The following is a 22,258-nucleotide window of genomic DNA, read 5'->3' as shown; positions in this document are numbered from 1 at the left end:
TATGAATTGATCACGGCCGATGAAGTTTAACTGCTCATTAAAAATTGTGTAATTATAAGTCTGTGTTAATTGCTGAAAGAGATAAGTAACTGATTAAAGTTCAGATGCGACTCACAACGTCATTGTCTCATAGTGTTTTCAGTGTGTAAAGTTTATTTTATTTATATACCATCACAGCTTCATATGTTCATAGCTCAAACATACGCCTGCAAAAAGTGATCAGAATATTCTGGACGGCCCAATAACACTGTATCAGCCCATAACTCGTTGAAATCAATGATGAATTTCCTGTCTTCCCTCTTTTAACAGCTATTTTATCCGTTAATATCCGTGCATTTACATAGGTATAGTTTTTTCCCCATTAGCGTAAGACGATAACATTATGGGGATATATGAAACTAAAATTATAACATATTCGACTTTATATCCTAGCAAAAGGATTGTTCTTATAAAATTATAAAAATACTTCAATTTTTCTTCATCCGAATACAAAACGTCTATTAGGATACTGAGCCGTCAGAAAATAAAGCATGATTTTTTTTAGGACATGGTATCTTGAAATTTTGAAAATGTAATAAATTGAAGAATTAATACGGATAGTTAATTCCAATGCCTTCATTAATGTGTTTTATTTTTTTATTTTTTCAGGCTTTGGTCATAAACGATGGATGACAGTAATTATTCAAATCAACCGAACGACACTTTTGCGAACAAACGACTGCTTCGTACACCAAAATGCAGTAGATGCAAAAATCATGGCGTTGTGTCATGCTTGAAAGGACATAAAAGATTTTGCCGCTGGAAAGATTGTCAATGTCCACAATGCTTACTTGTGGCAGAGAGACAAAAATGGATGGCTGCTCAAGTCGCCTTGCGCAGGTAAATACTCATGAAATAGTCTCTCGATAATAACGGATGCAATTGAACCATAAAAAAAACACTAGTGTGTGAACAAGTAATGCACAATCAATAGCATGTAAAAATTATAGGGTTAACATAAACATTGCTCAAGGGATTGTACAAAAGTGAACCAATTCATTTATACCAGCATTCAAAAAACTTCACCAGCTGATAGCCTATCCCCAGATCCATGAAAAATACAACTCGTTGTTGATTTCCTTTACTGCAATTTCTTGTAAAAGGTATAATGTTGCTGTCGAGCAAAAACAATTATGACCCTTATCATGTGAATTTTTTACAATAGTGGTATCTCTCTGAACTGTTCCAATCACCGAATATTTTACTTACGATAATATAATACCAATATTAACATATTGCAAGCGGAGGACTGAGATCTCAGTCCAACTTTGTCTGACTGAAATATAAAACTCGTTTTCAGCTGCAGAAAATTACCGGGTGTAGAATCTTTTGTTACATTATTAAAACGAGGGGGAAAAATGGTGCTCCATCTTTTTTTTTCCTTCTCTATGCTACACTCCCGCGCCACTTGGTCACTTCACCATGTGCGCTGCCTTAGTCTGCTCAATTGAAAGTTGACAACTGCAACTAGAGCAATTTTTAATGGGAAATCCGAGAGAACTAATCAACTGTAATACCACGGAATCTATATACAAATGGCTTTTACCAGTTCAATAAAATAATGGGGGACATGATAGTGAACGGAATATATTCAATTTCGGAGTGTATTGAGATTCTGCCGTACACCAAAAATGTATGGTAACTGAAGATCTATTCTTTTCACAGCATAACCGTCCACAATGTTTAAAAGAAATCATGAAACTAAAAGAAGTGAGGAAAAGTGAAACACACAAGACCAAAAAATAGTTATCATCATCCTCAGAATAAATGGCTTCTCGGTTTTTTAACCATGAATATCATATTCCTGATTAAACGTATATATTTTGATATAATTTACAACAGATAGGGTAAGACATTCCATGTCCTTTATCCACAACCCTGTTAGAAAAAAAAAAGAAAAAACTCTTTGCGACAAAACCACAACCTGGATTTATCACTAACAAGTGAATACAAGTACGAATTATTTTTGCCAGAATTCTAGCCACTTAAACACTTTGAAGGCGAGATTTTCATTTTTTATTTCATTTTTCCCCTTTACTTCACGCATTTCATGCTGGCTCATTAGAGATGGGCAAAACTGGGCACCTCCTTCGCCTGCGATCTCCAACATTTCTAGTTTCTCGAAAACGGGACACTAGTCGGAAGATTGTTGTCTTATTGGGCACAGCAACATTTGAAAATTCATTTTTGAACGACTCAATAACGGTCTCAAATTAATGAGTTGAAAAAATATTGTTCTGTCAAAAATATTCTTTGCTTCTGGCAAAAAAAAAAATCTTGATCATACAACAAACCAAGAGCTATTGAGAGTATCAGTGAGCATGGAAATTGAAAAAAAAAAAGACTTTGCATCATGAACAGTATAGTATTGCCGTCTATTAAAAAAATTTGCGTTAGCAATCAGTAAAATTTGTGAAATAAAATACTTTTATAACTGGTTACATGACTTTTGGGTCCCTCTGCATACAGTTTTAATCAACTTTAAGAGTCGTCTAAAACAATTCGTTCTCTTGAAAATTGAATTTCATTAATGAAAACGGTTAGCGGTACGCATAGAAAAGTAAATAATAAGCTTATGTCAATCGAATTTTTCATGAAATGTGTGAAAGCCATAATTAAGAAACTGTCGGGGTTTTTAAACTCAGCATACTGAAAATGCCTCGATGACCTCGATGATTTAATGAAGCATTTTTAATTTTCCTTCAAGAGACAACGCCACAAAACGAGAAGCGTGCGGTGGCCCATCGAGCATCTGGCAATTATAAATCTCACTCGAGTACGATGATATGGTTCTCTTGCACCGGCAAGGAATGTCGGTTTCCCGCGGCGGACATTAACACGAACATGCGCATGCGTCGCACTCTAGCCGAAAGCAAACGTGAATGGTTACGGTGAAGAAAAAAAAAGACCGTAATTAAAACAATATTTTCCCATAATAACAATGCGGACTCGAAAATTAAACGAAAATTTCAAGCCCTTGAGATCTGATGTGTAACAATTGAAATGCAATGGTCTTCTCCTTCATACAAACTCGAAAGCCAATTTTAAATTCCGATATTTCGTTCTAAAAGTCATGTAAAAATGTTCTATCATGAAGGTTAGGGCCTGAACTCTATGCTAAATTTATTAGATATAGTTTCATTGCGTTTATTATTTTCTAAGGCCTGGGTTACACTATAAAAGTTTCCTGAAAGTCATTTTATAAAACTTGAAAAATTCAACCAATAAGCTTATCGGTAGCATTTGTTCGAATGTAACCTATGAAATTTATTGGTGGACTTTTAAGTTTTATAAAATATAATCAAACTTTTATAGTGTAATACCGGCCAAATGGGAATTTTTAAAACGTTTATGATGGGAAATCTAAGGGGACGTATGCCACGAGCATGTTGGACACCAAGACCCAGTTTATTTTATCTTCCACAGAGCTTGGCCTGGTTCAGTTGGTCGATTTTTCGACCAAAGGAGAACATTTTTTTGGACCTCTTGTTCTCCACTGATCCCTCAATGGTGTATGACCTATTCGCCCTTCCTCCTTTTTGTAACAGTGGTAACCCTCCATACTTACCCCTTTTATTCTCGTTGCACATCGCAAGAATGTGAAATAAGAAAAAACTTCATGCATGGTGTCAATATAGGAACCATATAGGAAGTCAATATAGATATCCATAGCCTATTATAGGACTGTCGCTGCGACATACTCAAGGTACGTTCCGGAGAAAAAGAGAATAAACACCTCTCTAACCTTTGCAGCAAGCACGATCGTAGAGACATCCGCCGTAAACTCCGAGTGTCTCACGATATTCCAACATTGCTTTTGAATAATTCACAGATTACAGATAATTACGAGAAAGCCAACATCTTTGCAGATATATTCTCTCACTCATATGGCCCTGGCGGACATGGTTGTGATCAACGCAGTCCTTGCTTTATGATTGACCATCCATTCTTTACAGACATGTTTAGCATTTAGTCAATAAAGTCCGTTATAGATTATCTTTCTACAGGTACATCTCCGAGGCCAGACGGGATACCCAGATACTACTACAAACGACTTTCAGATCCGATAGCTCCTCTTCTCAGCTCTATTTTCTCATTTTTTACAACTACAGCACCTTGCCACGCTCTTGGAATTCCGCGGTCGTCTGTCCGATTTATAAGAAAAAAGATTCTAGACCCGACCCGAATAACTATCGTTCTATTTCTTTAACTGATATCGCCTGTAAAATCTTCGAAAAGTGCATTGTTAACCGGCTGCTGCCTTTTGCTGCTGAGATGGGTCTTAATCCCTCGACACAATTTGGCTTTATTTCAGGACGCTCGCTGCTGATTCAGCAATTACTCTGCCATGATATCTGGATCAGCGCTATCGAGTCGGGTCACGAGATTGACGTTTATATAGATTTCCAAAAGGCCTTTGATAGGGTGGACAGGCTGCTTATTCTAAGAAAGTTAGCTGGATTGTGAATTCCTGACAAGGTGGTCAGAACATTCCAGGGTCTACTGTCAGATAGGGTTCACCGTGTGCGAGCATTACCTACAGCGAAAGGCAGGTTCCTAGTGGAGTGGTTCAGAGTTCGGTGCTGGGTCCGATTCTGTTTACCCTGTTCACACACAATATTACCCATGCGGTTTGACCAATGCCCACATTACAATATGCAGATGATGTAAAGCTGTTTGCCTCAGATGAAAATACACACAGTCGGGTAAAGGGCTTATATCCCTCAAGGGACAGAGTCCGGGTCTTGTCTGGTACTTCAGATGAAAATACAATGGGCTTACAAAATGCATGCCATCGGAGCTTTTAAAACAATCTACCTATCTCTACTTCAAAGTGTGGATCTGGGCAGACAAGCTGGCCGTGGCCACTTTTGGATAGGAAATGAACCTTTACAGCAATTTGATATCTGCTCAGATTTCGACATTAAAGAACGGTTCTCTGGATTTTGCCGATCATTATCGGGAAATGGTTTGCAGGGCTAATAGAACTGCATACTTACTACGTACGGCCTACCCCGTAAATGTGGTTCATTCACCCTAGTATATGCTTTCTGTATATATGTCCGGCCTACCCTTGAGTTTTGCTCACAGGTCTGGAGCTCATATAAGATTAAAGACATAATGCTCTGAGAAAAGCCCCAAAGATTTTTTGCAAAACGATTGCCAGGCCTGGGTGGACTGTCCTACTCTGAGAGGCTTGGAGTTCTTGGTCTACATTCCCTAGAGTGACGCAGAATTGTTTCCGACTTCAAAATGTGTTACAAAATGGTCCATAACATGGTATATGTACCATCGGGTGTCCCATTTTTTGTCATCACTGACCGCCAGGTTAACCTGCGGAGACACCCATATCAAATACAGATCCCGATGGCCAGAAAAGACTGCTTCTTCCACGGCTTCAGATACAGATCATTTGAGCCGCATCACGGTCACTTTATGCACACGAGGGCTAATTAGACCGGGACCTACAATTTATTGCCGATTCCGAACGGCAGGCTTATTTTTTATACTCATCGAGAGGTTGGTACGCTAACCCCTCGACGGGGGACTCCTTGCGGTAGCAATTTTTTCTGCGGTCATGTCGCCGTTTTTGTTGTACCCCTGTCTCAGGAAATTTTTCTGACAAGGACGAACCTGGTATCGGACTCACGACACCTCTAAACATCCTTTGGTACTTTAGGCGGGTATCTTATCGATCTGGGCTACCGCGCCCCTCAGATACAGATCAGCCAGAATAGACTACCATCAGATGCTAACTTTGACCTTGCTCCGTTTTCAAAGTGCTTGCCCTTCTAAATTTTTCTTTTTTGTATGGTTTTTTTTTCACTCATTCCCAAGGGATCAGCATGATCCGTCCAGGGAATTTGTTAGTGTTATATTAGTAGACATCCATGCCCGAACCGGGATTCGAACCCAGACCTGCACAGTGAGAAGCTAACCACTCGACTATTTTTATTATCGACTATTATATCTGTTTGTATCCAGTGTAAGCTCTTTATATGCCTTCTGGTGCTTTACTAAATAAAATAAAACATAAGAGGCGAAATAAGTTTTGTTTATATACAGTGTGAATCAGTTTATTAGAATTTTTGGGAAAATTGGGATATTACGAATTCGTATTTAATTTATTTAAGTTACTGGTAAAGTTATATATAGTTCAGTTTTTAGTTAGTTCTGTTTAGTTCAATTTTCTCTCGAATGTTTTGGATAATTAGAAGTTGATGAAAAATTGAATCTTAGGTTTAGTATATGAGCGAACATGGGAAGTTCGAAAAAATCCTGCAAGATATGTCAGGCTTTGCCCCAACTGACGAAAATTAATCTAAAAAAAATAATGGAAATAATAATAGTATGAAATTGCTGCTGTTTTTTGTCGAAATCGGCATCTGGCTTGACCAGACGTGCTATCAGTTGTCCTCTGAAGCTATCGTTGTTTTAACCTTTCAGACTCGAGCAATTGATTTTTTGGAACTTTCACAATGATTTTGCAGTTTTGATGTTCAAAAAAATGCATTAAAAACATCATCATCATCAATAATTTTCAAGCCAATGTTGGATGAAGGTCTCCTCTAAATTTTTCCATTTTACTCTGTCTGATGCTTTAGCCATCCAGTTGACTCAAGCCACTTTTCGGATCTCGTCGATCCATCTTGGGTGGGGACGCCTTCTCGGACGTTTAACACCTCGGGGGTACCAATCTAAAATACTTGTGGTCCATCTGTCGTCCTGTCTTTTTGCAATGTGTCCAGTCCATTTCCATTTTGAACGTATAAGGGGGTTGGTGCCGGTAAATTTTCCAAAAAAAATTCTAATTTTTCAATTTTTAAATACTGTGAAATTTTCTGCGTCTAACTGTGTTTTTGTTCTACCTGTACTAAAAATATTTTAATATAAAATACTGGCAGTCATTACATATGCTAATGTTTTTCCTCTCACTAAAATGCTTTTTTTCCTCGAAACTAAGTTTTTTGTTAGATAAGGAAAATTTTTTCGCACACCCCTCATTCAAATGTCTTGAAACTTAGCGTGTCTCTCAACACTGGTGTTATATACTTTAAAGCGAGCTTTTATATAGGATTTCAATTGTTGGTTATTTTTTTATCGAATTTCAATTCCCACAACATGCATCCTTTTCAAAAATCACCAAATTTTACCCATATTTTGTGCCATAAAAATTTTGTTTTAAAAATTTTAATAAAAAATCCTCGTGTTAAAGCATGTAACACCATAGTGTTGAGAGACACAAAGTTTCAAGACATTTGAATGAGTGGTGTTTGAAAAAATGTTCCTTATCTAACAGAAAATTTAGTTTTGAGAAAAAAAGTATTTTAGAGTGAAAATCATTAGCAAGTGTATAATGCCTGCCAACAGTTCATATTGAAATATTTTAAAAATATTTTTATATAGTACAGCTAGAACAAAAACTTTAACACAGTTAGACGTAGAAAATTTCATAGTATTTAGAAATTGAAAAATTGGAAAATTTGCATGCATCGACTCCCCTTAATTCTTCCTATGATATCATATACCTTTGTGTGTGGCTTCTTATCCAAGTGATTCGTTTTCTGTCTCTCCTTGTAATGCCTAACATACATCTTTCCATGCTCCTTTGTGTTGTCTGTAGCCTTTGCACCGTCTTGCTTGTATGTTTCCATGTTTCAGCTCCTTAAGTCAGTGCTGGTTGCACACACTGGTTAAATACCATTCTTCTCAGGCATAGTGACATGTGGCTTTTCAGAATTACAAAGTTTTTGTCAAAAGTGCTCCATCCGATCCTGATTCTTCTGTTTATCTCATTTATGATTCTGCTGTCTATGGTAATTTATTAAAAACACAAATGCCAGCAAATTTTTATTTCTTATTCAAATTTGTAATTTATTCATTTATTTTTGTAAAGAAGTAATTCATTTCGTTCAATTTTTTCAAGCCAAGATGATGCAAGGTATATATTCATCTTTACATACAATTTTTTCCAGAATTTTATTGCAAAATTTTAAGCAACAAATCACACTTTTCCCGGAGGCACTTTCTCCTGAAAGCCATCTTAAGAAACCCCTAAAAAAGTTCAACTTTAAATCTTGCCCTCTGCCGAGAGCTCCCTTCCAAAGTTCATATTAATCGATTAGATGAACTTAATTTTTTTAACTCAAAACTTACACAATCCTTCAAAACAGGGCTTAACTCTCTAAAATCAAAGGACAAAAATTTACAGAGAGAAAAAGCAACCAACATATTTTTGGCACCAGAGTCTTAAAGGGTTGAAGTTATAGGAATCTATATGGCCCAGGGCTCTCGCTGCCCGGGGCCATTGTCGTGTCTCTCATCTTGGTACCGTTTTTCTATATGGCTGTCGTATCTGGAACAGAGATTTCCTCACGATCAGTATACACACACTTTTCCATAAAATCATTTCCATGACAACTGATACCGAGAATAGACTGATATTGATTGTGACAGGAACTGAGAGACACACCACTACCTCCTATATACATGTAGGAGATAGTAGAGACCAGGCTCTGTCACACATGGTGATTTGTCCCTGGGGAGTTGAGTGCCTCTGGGGAACCTAACCATTTATTAAGCTAGCCATTGCCATTATGCACATCGCCTGTAATCAAGTACAAAATTTGTGATCTAAAAATGGTGATTGAGGTAAATGAACTACAATTCTAAATCACAGGTTATAAATCACATAATCGTCATAATCGAGAATAGCTGTTGATAAAATGCATTACGCGCGGGACGAAATTTAAAAACTAATATTGGAAATAAACTACTATTTATAGCTATCGTGGTTTTACCCTTTCAGACCCGAGCATTAATTTTTTGGAACTTTCAAAATATTTTTTTGCAGTTTTGATGCTCAAAAAATGCATTAAAAACATAAATGTCAGCAAATCTTTATTTTTATTGAATATACAGTACTACTGAGAATATACTGCATTACGAACGAAAGACGCGTTTTCATTAATCTTTTCGTTACATTTTTTATTGTAGTAGGCTCATTTCATACACTCGGAGACCCCCAATTTAGTTCTAAAGCCGATATCAAAAGGCTATGCTTCCATGCCTCTCAACAAGATTCAAATCCAGATATGTACGGAACTGTAAGTTTACTCTGATGCGTGTTAACTACTCAAATACTAGACTGCTCCTAAAATCTGTATTGGGATCTCAATATTTATTCAAAAGTGTTGCCATATTTTTTGAACACAAAGACCAAGTTCGTTGTCGGTTGTATTCTGATGAAAGTTTAGCATTTCACATTCGGATACCAAAGCCAAAGATGGTCACAGAGCATGCATTCTTGAAATATCATCAATCATTTTCTCATGCTGTAGGCATGATGCAAACGTAGTTTTCAATTGTAAAAATATCCTCTTTTTGTACCCATGATAGAAGATTGAAATGATTGATACACAAGACTAAAACATGATACACAAGATTGAAATGATTCAGCTTCACATACATAAACAAGAAAGATGCGAAACACCTATTGCATCGAATTGATGTCCATTTGCATAAAAATATTAATGTAATAATTGGTTTTATTAAGAGGTTTTAATTTTTTTAAACAAGTTTCAGGATGTTCAAATGTCTTGAAACCAAAAGGGGAAAAGTATTTCGACATTTAAAGTTGCATTCATTTCAATTTATTGGTTAATTCATTCCCCAATATCAGCTATTTTTAACACGTTACACTCCAGAAAAACCTCTCAGAAGAGGGGAAATGCAAATTAAAAATAGACAGTAAATTGTGCTTTCCAATGTGAGCATTTTATGAACTGTGCTCACGATTTTCTGGGATGTTCTAATTTTTTGAAACAAACGTGTAATCGAGGTAGAAGAGGACACAAAATATAAAAAATAAAAATTATTTACCAATAATACTAATCCCTTACTACTATCAACTAAACGAGAATAATACTTGGTAATGATTTTAGAAGATATTGTTGGTATGATTCTACCATATTTTCTGCGGGAAAATCATTAGAACTTTCCGTACATCCATTTTCTCTTGATTAATTTATGGTTTCGAGCGTATTAAAACAATTTTTTATGCCGATTTTGCATTCATATACGTATGACTGAACAAGTTTGGGGGAACTCTGTGTACCTCAGAACATCCTTTAGTACATTATATCACATCAATATCATTTACCGCATACCACTACGTAAGTTTTCACGACCGAACATTTTTAAAGCTGTAATTCTTCCTAATTAGACCTCGTGTGCTAAGAATAATTGTCGTGGTGTGAAAAAAAAAATTATATGTGCTTTGTGCTGTTTTCAAGGTCCCGTATTCTCGTTTATTATAAAACAAAGACTGTATTTATGTTCTATTTTGGATCAGCTAGGTACTTTTTGAAATTTATTACTTGAGAAATGTTTTTAAATTGGACTTTCGGCACTTTAGTATAACAGGGTACAGTTCTATATTTATTCATTTTTTTCATGCCATCACGAAAGCATTTTAAACAAAAATTTGTTTTTTTTGTCACTTCGTGCGGTCTCGTCACCTTTGCATCACAGAAATTCAACGGGGAAGAAATTTTAAGAATGTAGAATGCAGTATAAACAGTTAAGCATTACAATAACAGTGGCATTTCATTGTTAGCAAAAAAGAAAAGAATTTTCATTCACACATAAACCGGCATTTCAAAGAGATTTTCTTTTTCCGACTAGTCCTTTTGTGAAGCTTGTTTTATCATTTCCAGTTTATGCCATCAAACTAAATACCTATGAAAATATGAAAAAATGCACACATATCTAAAAAGATATGGAATGCTACGAACAATTAGTGTTTTTCAACACTTGAATGAAATGTCACAAAGGAAAACTTATACTAGTATTTCTTTTTTTTTATTTTTATTATTATTGTATATGGAAGGGACATTGTTAGCACAAAAGCATTCTTTAAATTTCGAGAAAGAATAGGTGAGAATTTGTTTGTGCAACCGCTTTTTAACAATATTTTATTGTTTTTTTGTCTTTAAAATGTTTTGGTGAGTATTTTATCACACTTATTCATTCTTTTGCATTCCTATTTAAATTGTGAACAGTACAAACTCTGTTTTTAAAATTTTCTCAGTAATTTACATTGATTAATGATTTTTAATTAAGTAAAGTAGTTTGTGTTTGAAAATACATGAAATAGTTTTATTTTAAGATTACTTCATGTTGGTTTATATGTGTCAGTTACATATGCATTATAACATTTGTGCATTGATCCAACGTATTGATTTCTATAAGAATTTAAATATATCTATAAAAATATAAATATTTTGGTTATATTTGACATCCATATATTTTTTATGGGCATAATTTTTCTCCACCACTGTGTAACACTTTGTTTTGCGTTTTAAAATCTCTTAGAACGGTGTTTCTCAACCTATGGTCCGCAGGCAGATGTGGTAAAATTATTCACCCGTTCTAATTGATATTAATAACATCTATATATTTGGGTTAAAATAAAATTATACCTTCATACTTAGGTTCACCATACATCATCGAAAATAATGCAGGAAATAGCGATCCTAAAAACGAGATGTCACTAAATTTTGCAAAAAAATCGCAATTCATTGCTTTAAATATAATTTGCTAATTACTACTAAAATTGCTTAATGGTGTGGAAATAAAGGGTTGCTACAAATGTCAGTGAACAAAAATGTATTTCTTGCTTTCACGAAAAAAATACTCAAATGATATGATGACCATATTTCATTGAGAAAAATTTTGGTTAACTGGCATCATAGGTGCCGGAACCAAAGGGCTGAGGCCATTTGAGATCCCTCAGCCAATAATTTCTGAAAAAAAAACAATGCAATACACCTTCCTTCTACTGCTCAGGCGCTTGAGTCCCGTATATACGGGATGACCAGCAACATTCAGCCCTTCCCCCCCCCCAATGTTTTCTTCATGTCGACGCCTCTCACTGGGATTTTAAATAGCAATCCGTAAAATATGGGATTCATCAAAAACAAAAAAAAAAGTAGGCACAATCACCAATCGTAATTAAAATTCCAAAAAATTGTGGACATAACATTAAACCTGACAAATAAGTGAAGTGAATATTTATAATTTTTCGCCATAATTACCATAATATCATTTATATTATGAACACGCTGTGTATTCACTACATAAGATATCACAAATTCAAATAAGTATCGTTGAAAAAACGGGACAAATGTATAACGTAATATAAATATCGAAACAACGAAATTTACAGGAATGTCCCGTAATACGGGACACAAGTGGTACGTAGACTTGCATAGTGTAATTTATTGGTCCGTCAAAATAGTTCCAGACATTTCATTGGTCATTGGGGTGAGAAACATTGTTATAGGAGATGAAACTGCAGCAGCTTTCATATTGTGCACTTTTTTTGTACCGGGTTATGATATCCTAAAACGCAAAGCATATCTTGATAAAGATATTTAATATAGCATATAGGGAAAAATTTTCTCACACTTATTCGTATTATAAGTTCTCAATATCTAGTGGTTGAAAAAATCGTAGTGAATCGAGAAATCATTCGTAGTACACTTAAACTGCAATCATGGGTATTCTGAGGAAACTTTACCGCTTGATCATTAGTTTTTTTTTTTCGAAATACATCGAAAGCTGAGTAAATGACGTGAATACCATTAGAATTACCTTCCGCTTTCTCAAATGTAACTGTCACCCCTCTGCTAATGTGTTCGGAAAAAGAACAGTAGCACAACTAGAACCGCAACTTGATACTTTGTCAGCCGGAGCAAGTACGCATTTTTGCCCCCTTGTAATGCAGGAGCAGTTAAATGGTGAATTCGGCGAGCTCTGTGGTCCAGCACCCGGGGCACCAGACCTGTTCCCTCTCCCAACCTTACCTTATTGGCAGCCCTGAATACAGCTACTACTTTACCGCATACCATCTCCTGTCATATCACTATATGGCAAATTTGCTACCGATGCAGTTAGGTGGGAAATGAAGGTGTCATCTATCTGTGGTCGCCCCTGGTTTGGTAGGTAAGGAACTTGTTTTCTCTTTCTATGCTCTCCCCCCACGGATCGAACCCGTTGACCCTGACGGTAACCGCCATTGTGGAAGACGAGCATCTTGCCACTGCACCTCACGGGCGAGCAAAAAGCACAGCTACTGAGATTTTAAAAAAAACTGATGTTGATAGCTGTTTACAGGTACTTTCTTTAGTTACGAACCTTTTCACACCGTTAATAACCACGTACCTGCAAAATTGTATACAGACCGTTAGGAACAGATAGTTAACTAATCTACAGCTATAATAATTTTAGGTATAGGTTGTATAAATGGCTGCTTCAACAATGATGAATGTCTCGAATCAAATATCTTTTCCAGTCACCCTGAAATTGCATTACGGTAAGAATTTTTAAAACGATAAAAAAATACTGTATTGAAGGGTATCGTGGTTTTAAGTGATTTTTCTGATGGCTCAGGCCCCTCGCCTCGTCCTAGTACCGTTAATCTGTATGGCTAATGTCTCTATTCAGAGATTCTCGCACCAATCAGTGTTTTTTTTATAAAGTTATCTCTACAGGGTAATTCAGAAAAGATGAGAAAAACTTTAAGAGGTGATGGTACACACCAATTCAAACAAATGCCATCAAAAGAATGCATGGTCTAACATGAAACGCAAACGCGCTAGCGCGTTTCGAAACGGCCGCTCCGCAAACGTTAAAACGTCATTCGTGTAGAAATTTATCGGGAGAAAAATAACACACACATCATGCATGCAAATGTAACCTGGGGAAGAAGAAGAAACCATATACAAATCTGCGTCACGGTGAATAAAAGCCGCGGACCTACATCAGACCGGGAAGCAAGAAAGGATGCCGTTTCGCAGAGCTGCCGATTAAAGCACGCAATTGTTTTCGGATTGGGCAACCGCCTGTGGGGAAAACGCTCACCGTACATTCGTGCTGCCTCCGTGGTACTTCCGTTTGCAGCTCCGTAAATAAAATGCATGTCTGCTTTTTCAGTATTACTAAAGTGCGTCATTATCCAGTACGTTACAACTTTTAGAACGGTTGCACACTGGAATAACTTCACATTGCTGGCGTGCGCACTTTTTATGCACTAAGACGCAGATTTGCATACGGTTTCTTCTTCTTCCCCAGGTTACATTTGCATGCACGGTGTTCTTTTTCTTCCGATAAATTTCTACAGAAATGACGTTTTGACGTTTGCGTAGGTACCGTTTCGAAACGCACAAGCGCGTTTGCGTTTCATGTTAGACCATGAATTCTTTAATGACAATTGTTTGCATTGTGGTGTGTACTATCACCTCTTAAAGTTTTTGCCATCTTTTCTGAATCACCCTGTATAACAACCAGTAATACGAATATACTGTACTACGAATAAAAGACGCATCTTCCATAATCTTTTGATAAAATTTTTGTTTCACCACGCATTCAATACATATACCTGAAAAACCAATTTAACGGGTGTTACGACGCCTGAAATCGATTTTTCGAAGATGACTTAAAATTGAATAAAATTCAATTGCAAATCAAATGCAAAAAAATTTCGTGTCAATCGGTTAATTGTTTATTTCAAGATTGAAGAAACATGTAATGAATTATAGGGTAAATGTGTACAAAATAATACACTTTGAACGCAATTTTCTCAGATTAGTTTTTGAGCTCATCCGTAAGATTAAAAAATGCACTGTAGCAAAAATTCTGTAATTTTGCAGAAATGTTTCTTCGACACGTGTTAGTAAAATAAACTTCCGATTTAGCAATTGACAAATGCGAAATATTTTTTTAATGTTGAATTGAGTTTTTTGAAGTTTATTTCTTTTTTTTTTCAAACTTTAAAAATTCATAAAATTTTAGCGACTAGTCAGATATAGAAGTTCGAGGTTCATTTTACTAACACATGTCGAATAAACATTTCCGCGAAATTTCAGAATTTTTGGTGCAGTTAATTATTTTTTAATCTTAGGGCTAAGCGCTCAAAAACTGCAGTGTGAGAAAGTCGCGTTCAAAGGGTTTAATCTTGTTATAGATTTACACTACAATTTATTATTTCTTTTTTTTATTTTGAAATAACCAATTAACCGATTGACACAAAAATTTTTGCATCTCATTCGCAGTTGAATGAAATTTTTTTAGTCATCTTTGAGAAATCGATTTCCAGGGGTCGTGATAACCCCTTAATTCTAAAGTTCTCGGTATCTCGTGGTTAAAGAAGTTGCATCATTAGGAGTACATTTATACTGTAATGATTGGTATTCAGAGGCCACTTCACCGCTTTCAGTTCGGTTACCGCTTTAGTTACCACTTTACCATTCGGAATTCCCCTCCGAAATACGTCCGAAGCTGAGCAAATGACGCGAATGCCATTAGAATTCCCTTTCGTCTTCTGAAATGTAACTGTCGCCGCCCTGCTAATGTGTTCGGAAAAAGGAAAAGGAAAACAGTAGCACAGCCACTGAAAGACAAGAAGCAAATCGGTTGTTGATAGCTGTTTGCAGGTATTTTCTTCAGTTACGAACTTTTCACTACCGTTAATAACCGTATACCTGTAAAATTGTATGCAGACAGTGAGGAACAGACATTAAAAACGTAGAAACAGGAGGAGGAAGACAAGAAAGACGAAGAAGATGCAGCTGAGAAAGAAAATTTAGAGTGCTTCTTATGGAATGTTTGCTTCATGCTGTCATAGATCATTTCCGGACCGACGGCCCTGGAGAACGGATTCCCTGAGATATCGGGTTCTAGCCCTCGCGTGGTATTTCACTCACCGTGAATCAAATGATTGTGCGTTCACCTACTGCTTACTTGAGATACGAACCCAGACTCATCTTTATGTGTGTCTTTCCGATGTGAGGGAAACTCTGCGCTTTTCGACTCCAGTAACCCTGCATTCCTATTCCAATCTTTTAGGCCAAAAAAATCGTTCATTCCCTCGGAAAAAAAAGTAACCTTAAACAACTTAAAATAAAAAAAAAAGAAAACATCTCGAGACATGCGTGAAAGAGAGTAGAAATATTATGATGATCCTCTGGAAAATCTTTGGCTCGGTTTATGCGGTGTGTCTAAGGTTGCCTATCCTTCTTACTCTCCTGGTAAGATGCGAGACTCCATGTGCAGCCCGAAAAGCGATAGCCTCTCTACCACCAGACACTGAATAATGACGGTAGGAGAAAAATTGCAAATGCTTCGAGAGATTGTGTTTACATTTTTCATCATGGGATTTTTTTATTTTATATTATGTAGTCTTGTGGTAGGAGGTGAGTAAGAAACACTCTGGAAAACTGTAGAACCTTTTTAACGCTTAACCCTTCGGCCGTAACGGTTGGGTGACATGTAAGCATTTCTCTAAATAACAAGAATAATCGTACGAGTTAAATATACTCTCAAACAAATGCGAAAGAGATCTGTGTAAAGATAAATGTCATTTATCAAAAAATGAATGATTGCTACAAAACCCAAAATCTATTACTGTAACATGAGAGCTGCTTGATCTTTAACTAAATTAAGAGCTTGTAAGGGAGTCTGGAGAAAAATAAATACATTAGTTTTATTCGTTGAGAATGCAAACTAAATGGCAAATACTATTTTTAATATACATAAAAAAATGAAAAAAAAATACCTCTACGCAATTTTATTGGCTTTCCAATTTCGCTTGTTAAATTATATTTTTGAAACACTCCATTGCTAGACCATCGTATCCTAACTGTTCTTTCTGCTCACATCTTGATGTGACGTGGTCCCATGTCATGTCAGAGTATTGGCCTTTAGAGATGTGTTTTAAGTTATGACTATTTACTTTTTAGTATATATATTTTTAGAAATGAAACTGAAATATTTCGATGTTGTACGGATTGTGAACGATTATTGTGGCAAATCTCTGTGAGTTATAGTCACAAGATTATAAAACTATATAGAATAAAATGTGTACAATTTTTTTCGGTAAAATGCATGGAATTTCGTTCTAAATGCATGGAGTCATGATCGCGCGTTAAAGAAATATCCACTACTATGCTCACCCTCAACACATAGGGCAATAAAGATGTCAATACGTCAAATGAATAAAAACTGCCAACCGTTATAAAGGTAAACGGAATAATGTGTTAATTATCCACAGTTACAGAGGACAGATTTGTCTTTCTTACGTCACAGGATGCTTCTTGAAGCTGCTTTTTTTTTCAAATTACCGATACTTAGCATATGACAATGTTCGTCAACACAGAGCTAAATTCATCGATGACTTCCTCGTAAGTGATGGCATTCAGATAAGGTATGCCAGATCTCTAGAATTAAACCCTACGGAGAATGACTAGGACTACCTCGCCAGGCTAACTGTTCGACGGCAGACAGTGATCACTATAAACTCTTTATGAGTTACGACATGCTTATAGACATATTTGATTAAAAATAAGTGAACAAAATCCCAGTGGACCGTATAAATAATAAGAAAATTGCCCTACCATATATCAGCTCATTTTTGCAGTATCCCGTATCACCAGATGCGGAATAATCTGTTTGTACATTGCGTAATAGCCTGCTTTCTTAGGGTGCTGCGAAGCAATTATATTTATTGAAATCAAAATTTATTGAAATCAAAATTTATTGAAATCAAAATTTATTGAAATCAAAATTTATTGAAATCAAAATTTATTGAAATCAAAATTTATTGAAATCAAAATTTATTGAAATCAAAATTGATTTGTTTAAAATTTGTCCTGATTTGTTTTAAAATTTAAAAAAACTGTGCTTGCGTGCGGGTGTATGGGAGAGAGAGAGAGAGATGTGTGTGGATAATGAGACAAACGGCTTAATGCATTTAAAAGAGAGAAGGTTTCAAAGAAGGTTTCAAGAAGGTTTTTTCTTTACTTTAGTAGTAGTGAAATGTGCATTTTTGGGCCGTAGAAGCGTCTATATGGGAGACGTCGAATTTCTCTACTACTTTCACTCATTTTACTTTCATCTTATACTTCCATTCTTTTTGACACCCATGTTACAAATAACATTGTAAGAAATGCTATATAGTCTTGACCGCCTACGCGTCACTAAAAGTGAGCATGTAGAAATTTTTTATAGTAAATATCAAAAAAAAATTAACCGTCTCTCTCTCTCACCACGTTTTGGACACACGGAGTGTCCAGAACGTGTTAAAATTCTACAGTTAATTCTGAAATTAGAATAAAGAATGAAAAATGATCATTAGAAAAGATAATTCAGCTATGATAGTGTCAGCTTCGTAAAATAATAATTTATGAAAGTAAAAAAATTAAAACTTTTATAGTCCGTAATGAGGAAAGGAAAAATTCAATTAGTAAAATTTACGCCTCTCTTTATTGCACTGAAAGATATTTACGTCGCAACATTTAGATAAAAATCCGTCGAGATATCAATGACTGAAATTCTTGATTTTTGTCATTTTTCGTAATTTTCTATATTTTAAAATTTATGAGTCTGAAATCAAGATACTTAATCAACGATATCTTGATTAATTTTCATCCAATTATTAAGTGATAAATTTTCGTTCAGTACAATATAGGCGCAAAATTCACAAATTCACATTTTTCAGATTGAGGACGATAAAAATTTTAGCTTCAGTATTTCCTGCTAATAAATTTACGGACGAGCCGCTAACAAAGCTTCTCCTGGGGTTTTTCTGATTATTTTCCGTATTTTAATTTTAGTCCCAAATGTAGAATCTTCGTTACTTCGATATTCTTCATGAGAGAAAAATACCCTCTATATCTTATTCTAAAACAATTTACTATCCCCTTTCTCATCGCTAATTATTGGAGAAATTTGGGTTATTAAAATACGTGTAGTCATTGACAGGCCCTGTTGACTTGCTCTTATGAAAACCAAAGTACCAGACTATCGACACAATTTTCAGGAATCAATAAAATTATTTCCATATACATTTTTTGCTATGAATATATATATATATACTTTATATATTCATTAATTTCTTCTCCTGATCTCTATGTGAATTTGTACATCTTGTACATAGTTTTAATGTAGTTTTTTACTTTCAGACATCAGACTTCTGATGAGAAAGCATCAAAAGAGAAAGTACATAAAGCTCAAGCGATCCTGGAACAAAAGAAAGTGTATCAAAGGCACTTGCGAAATTTACAACGAAGCGCATATTCCAGAGAACTTCTACAAAGTGAGTATATTTTTTAAAAACTCGTGAATTTAAAAAATAGTTATAAATTATTCGTACATTTTGTACAATAATTTTCAGGATAGAAACTATTCTTTTGCTCTTTATTTAATAACATCATGGTTAGATATAAAATCGAGTTAGCCCGGGATTACACTATAAAAATTTCATAATAAGTTTATTTATCAAACTTGAAAACGCAACCAATAAGGTTATTCGGGTGCTCGAATGTAACCATAACCTTATTGGATGGATTTTTCAAGTTTTATAAATGAAATTTTATGAAATTTTCATAGCGTAATCCCGACCAAACGGTTTTCGGGCTGTTTGACCATGGTCTAAGGCCGAGATTAAAAGTTTATAAAAGTTTTAGAAAAGTTCGTTTATAAAACTTAAAAAATGAAACCAATAAGCGTTTCGGTTACATTCGAGCGAATGCAACAAGTAGTCTTATTGTTTGTTTCTTTCAAAGATTTGTAAAAGAACTTTTCTACAACTTTTATAGCGTAATGCTTGGTCTTAGGCATTTTGTTCCATTGGTTGAGGAAGAAAATTTTTTAAGGCCGAAACATACGTTTATTATTCTGTTTACTACACGTTTAAATTCTGTGACGTGGAATTCCCTCATCATAGAATTTCCACGAATCATAATTCACAACATGTGTCTGACATGACGTGATATCACGTCACGTCAGTGTAGTGTGTTTCGGCCTTTAGACCATGGCCTAACAGCCCGGAAACCGTTTGTAACTCATTGAATGCCGACCATGTTACAATACTTCAAATATGAGATTAATACCAGGGCCATCTTAATGGGTTCAGGACAAAAACATTTTTGGACCAAATTTAATTTTCAATTTTCCACTTGGCATTCCAAGTTTAAAAAAAAATAGAGAGGGGAAGTGTCAACACATCAAGAACAGTCATATTCATATAATTACAGACCGCTATAAAATACCGAAACAAAAATATCAACGCACTGAAGAAAAATTATTGAAAATGCAGAAATAATTTCAAAGGTGTTCAATATCCAGAACTATTGAAAGAAATAATTTCAGAATCAACTAAAATTCAGATTTATTTAAAGAAATAATTAAAGAATTATTGAAAATTTTTGAAATGATTTGAAATTCAGAATTAAAATGACTCGAAGTTCGGAATTATTGAGAATTCAGAAATGAAAAAAGAAATATTTTCAAAATTGATGCAAACTGAGAATAAATGAAAAAGAAATATTTTCAAAATTGATGCAAACTGAGAATAAATGAAAAAGAAATATTTTTAGAATTGATTAAGGAAATATTTTTTATATAGAATTATATTGAAATTTCAAAATAAACTAATTTCAGGATTAATGAAAGGAAAAATTCCGGAACTGATGAAAAATCATAATCATTTATTTTGTAGAAGTAACCAAAATTGATGAATACACCATTTGTTGAATGACCCAAAATTGGGATGGGAGAGGGTGCCATTTGACTCGAAGCTCGGTTGGTCCACCTGTTAAGATGCCACTGGTAAATAATTAATTTGATGCGATATATCATATATTAATCAAGTTTTCCCTTGCGTTTTTAAGCACGGAGATTGCAACAAAAGCTGTCCAGTGTTGTCCTGATGCCTTCAGTGAGTGAGCGACTGCGTAAGAGGAAATGTTTCGCAGATAAAGAGTTGGACTGTATGATGCTGGAAGCATGCGCTTTCTTGGATGCCAAGCAGACAGCAACACACACAACAGCTGATTCCTGGTCACAGATTCCCAAGCTTTCGGGGCATGGATGCTGCTTGAATACTAAAACTACACATCAAGAAAGTCCTCACCCTAATTCGTGTCTGGATTGTAGTAAGAGAGTTTTCCCAGAGTTTTCTACTTGGGAACCGTCTCTATATTGTCAATCGGCAATTTATGAAGCGACTAACCGGATAAGGAACTTGGCATTGCTCGACTGTGGACAATCGGCCTTCCGGAAAGTCGGAGTTGATTTAACTGAGAACAGAACTAATAATAAAAGAAAGCAGTCGATATCTTTCTCGGTTGAATCCATCATTGGCAAAAAATAATTTACTACTTAGATGTAATAATTTATTATGTGTGTGATATAATAATTACTATAAAGACATATATATATTTGTTTTTACATTTGAAGAAATAAAAAGAAATGTACATTCGTTATATATATACGCACATCTCAACTTTATTTCAGTCTAGAAATACACCAATTGACGATACGACTTATGAAAAGATGCTCCATTGTACTTGTTCATGTCCATTAAGCTATATTTATTCCTTTCATACATAATGATTTTTATAAAGTTTAAATACAGGGTGGTTATAAATAAACTGGCACTACTCAGATGTACCGAGGCGGATTGCTGCCAGTGGGCTACACGAATTTTGCGGCCCTTCTCCCATTCTAATCTAATTTTCTTTACCACTTATTTCTCGAATTAGCCGCCCTGTGTCTCACACCACGACTGTAAATACGTCTGTGTCTCCAAGTCACACTTTTAATCACTCACATGCTTGCGTACTCTTTTGGTGTATCCCATGCTCACTCACTATATAAGTCAATATTTTTGTCATTCACATGCGTGCACACGCTCAAGGTCACTCTTCCGATCATTCGAGTGGGTGTACACGCTCTGGGTCAAACTTTTGGTCAGTTCCATGCTCACACACTTTTATAATCACTATTTTGGTCATTCACATTCTTGCACGTGGTCAGGATCACGGTTTTGGGCTCTCAGTGACCTGGTCCATTGTTTTCTAAGTCATTCTTTTGATCACTCCCATGCTAACACGCTCTCAAAGTCACTTTTTTGGTAATTCACATACGTGTACACGTTTTAGGTCGCTCATGTGGTCTCTTACTGACCCGGTCCCTCACTTTGTAGGTCACTCTTTTACTCATCCACATGCTTGCACGCGCTCTATATGCCACTCTTTTGCTCATTCATTTTATTGAACACAGTCTTTTTTTCATTTACATGCCTGCAAACTGTCTAGGCCAATTTAACTACCTTTCGTGGCTCCCCTTTCACCTGATTCTCATTCATGTCCCGCTT

General features: G+C 35.5%; 1 protein-coding gene across 2 annotated transcripts in view; it reads left to right on the top strand.

Moving 5' to 3' along the window:
* LOC149085170 (uncharacterized) overlaps nucleotides 1-21,367 on the top strand; it is a 49,625-nt gene extending 28,258 nt beyond the window's left edge. Inside the window, exons 2-4 of one of the 2 annotated variants that reach the window (XM_089233929.1) lie at nucleotides 649-879; nucleotides 19,062-19,195; nucleotides 20,772-21,367. In XM_089233929.1, coding sequence (XP_089090055.1) covers nucleotides 665-879; nucleotides 19,062-19,195; nucleotides 20,772-21,253 — 831 coding nt within the window. In that variant the 5' untranslated portion in view covers nucleotides 649-664 and the 3' untranslated portion in view covers nucleotides 21,254-21,367. The remainder of the gene's footprint in view (nucleotides 1-648; nucleotides 880-19,061; nucleotides 19,196-20,771) is intronic. The other variant, XM_089233930.1, reaches the window with a different exon arrangement.
* The last annotated feature ends 891 nt before the right edge of the window (nucleotides 21,368-22,258 follow it).

The sequence above is a fragment of the Pholcus phalangioides genome, unplaced genomic scaffold (genome assembly GCF_987345545.1).
Source record: "Pholcus phalangioides strain wild (caught in Gottingen) unplaced genomic scaffold, Ppha-v1.0 ptg000007l_1, whole genome shotgun sequence".
NCBI classification, from domain to species: Eukaryota; Metazoa; Arthropoda; class Arachnida; order Araneae; family Pholcidae; genus Pholcus; species Pholcus phalangioides.
The sequence above is the reverse complement of the archived record's forward strand: the minus strand, read 5'-3'. Positions and strand labels throughout refer to the sequence as shown.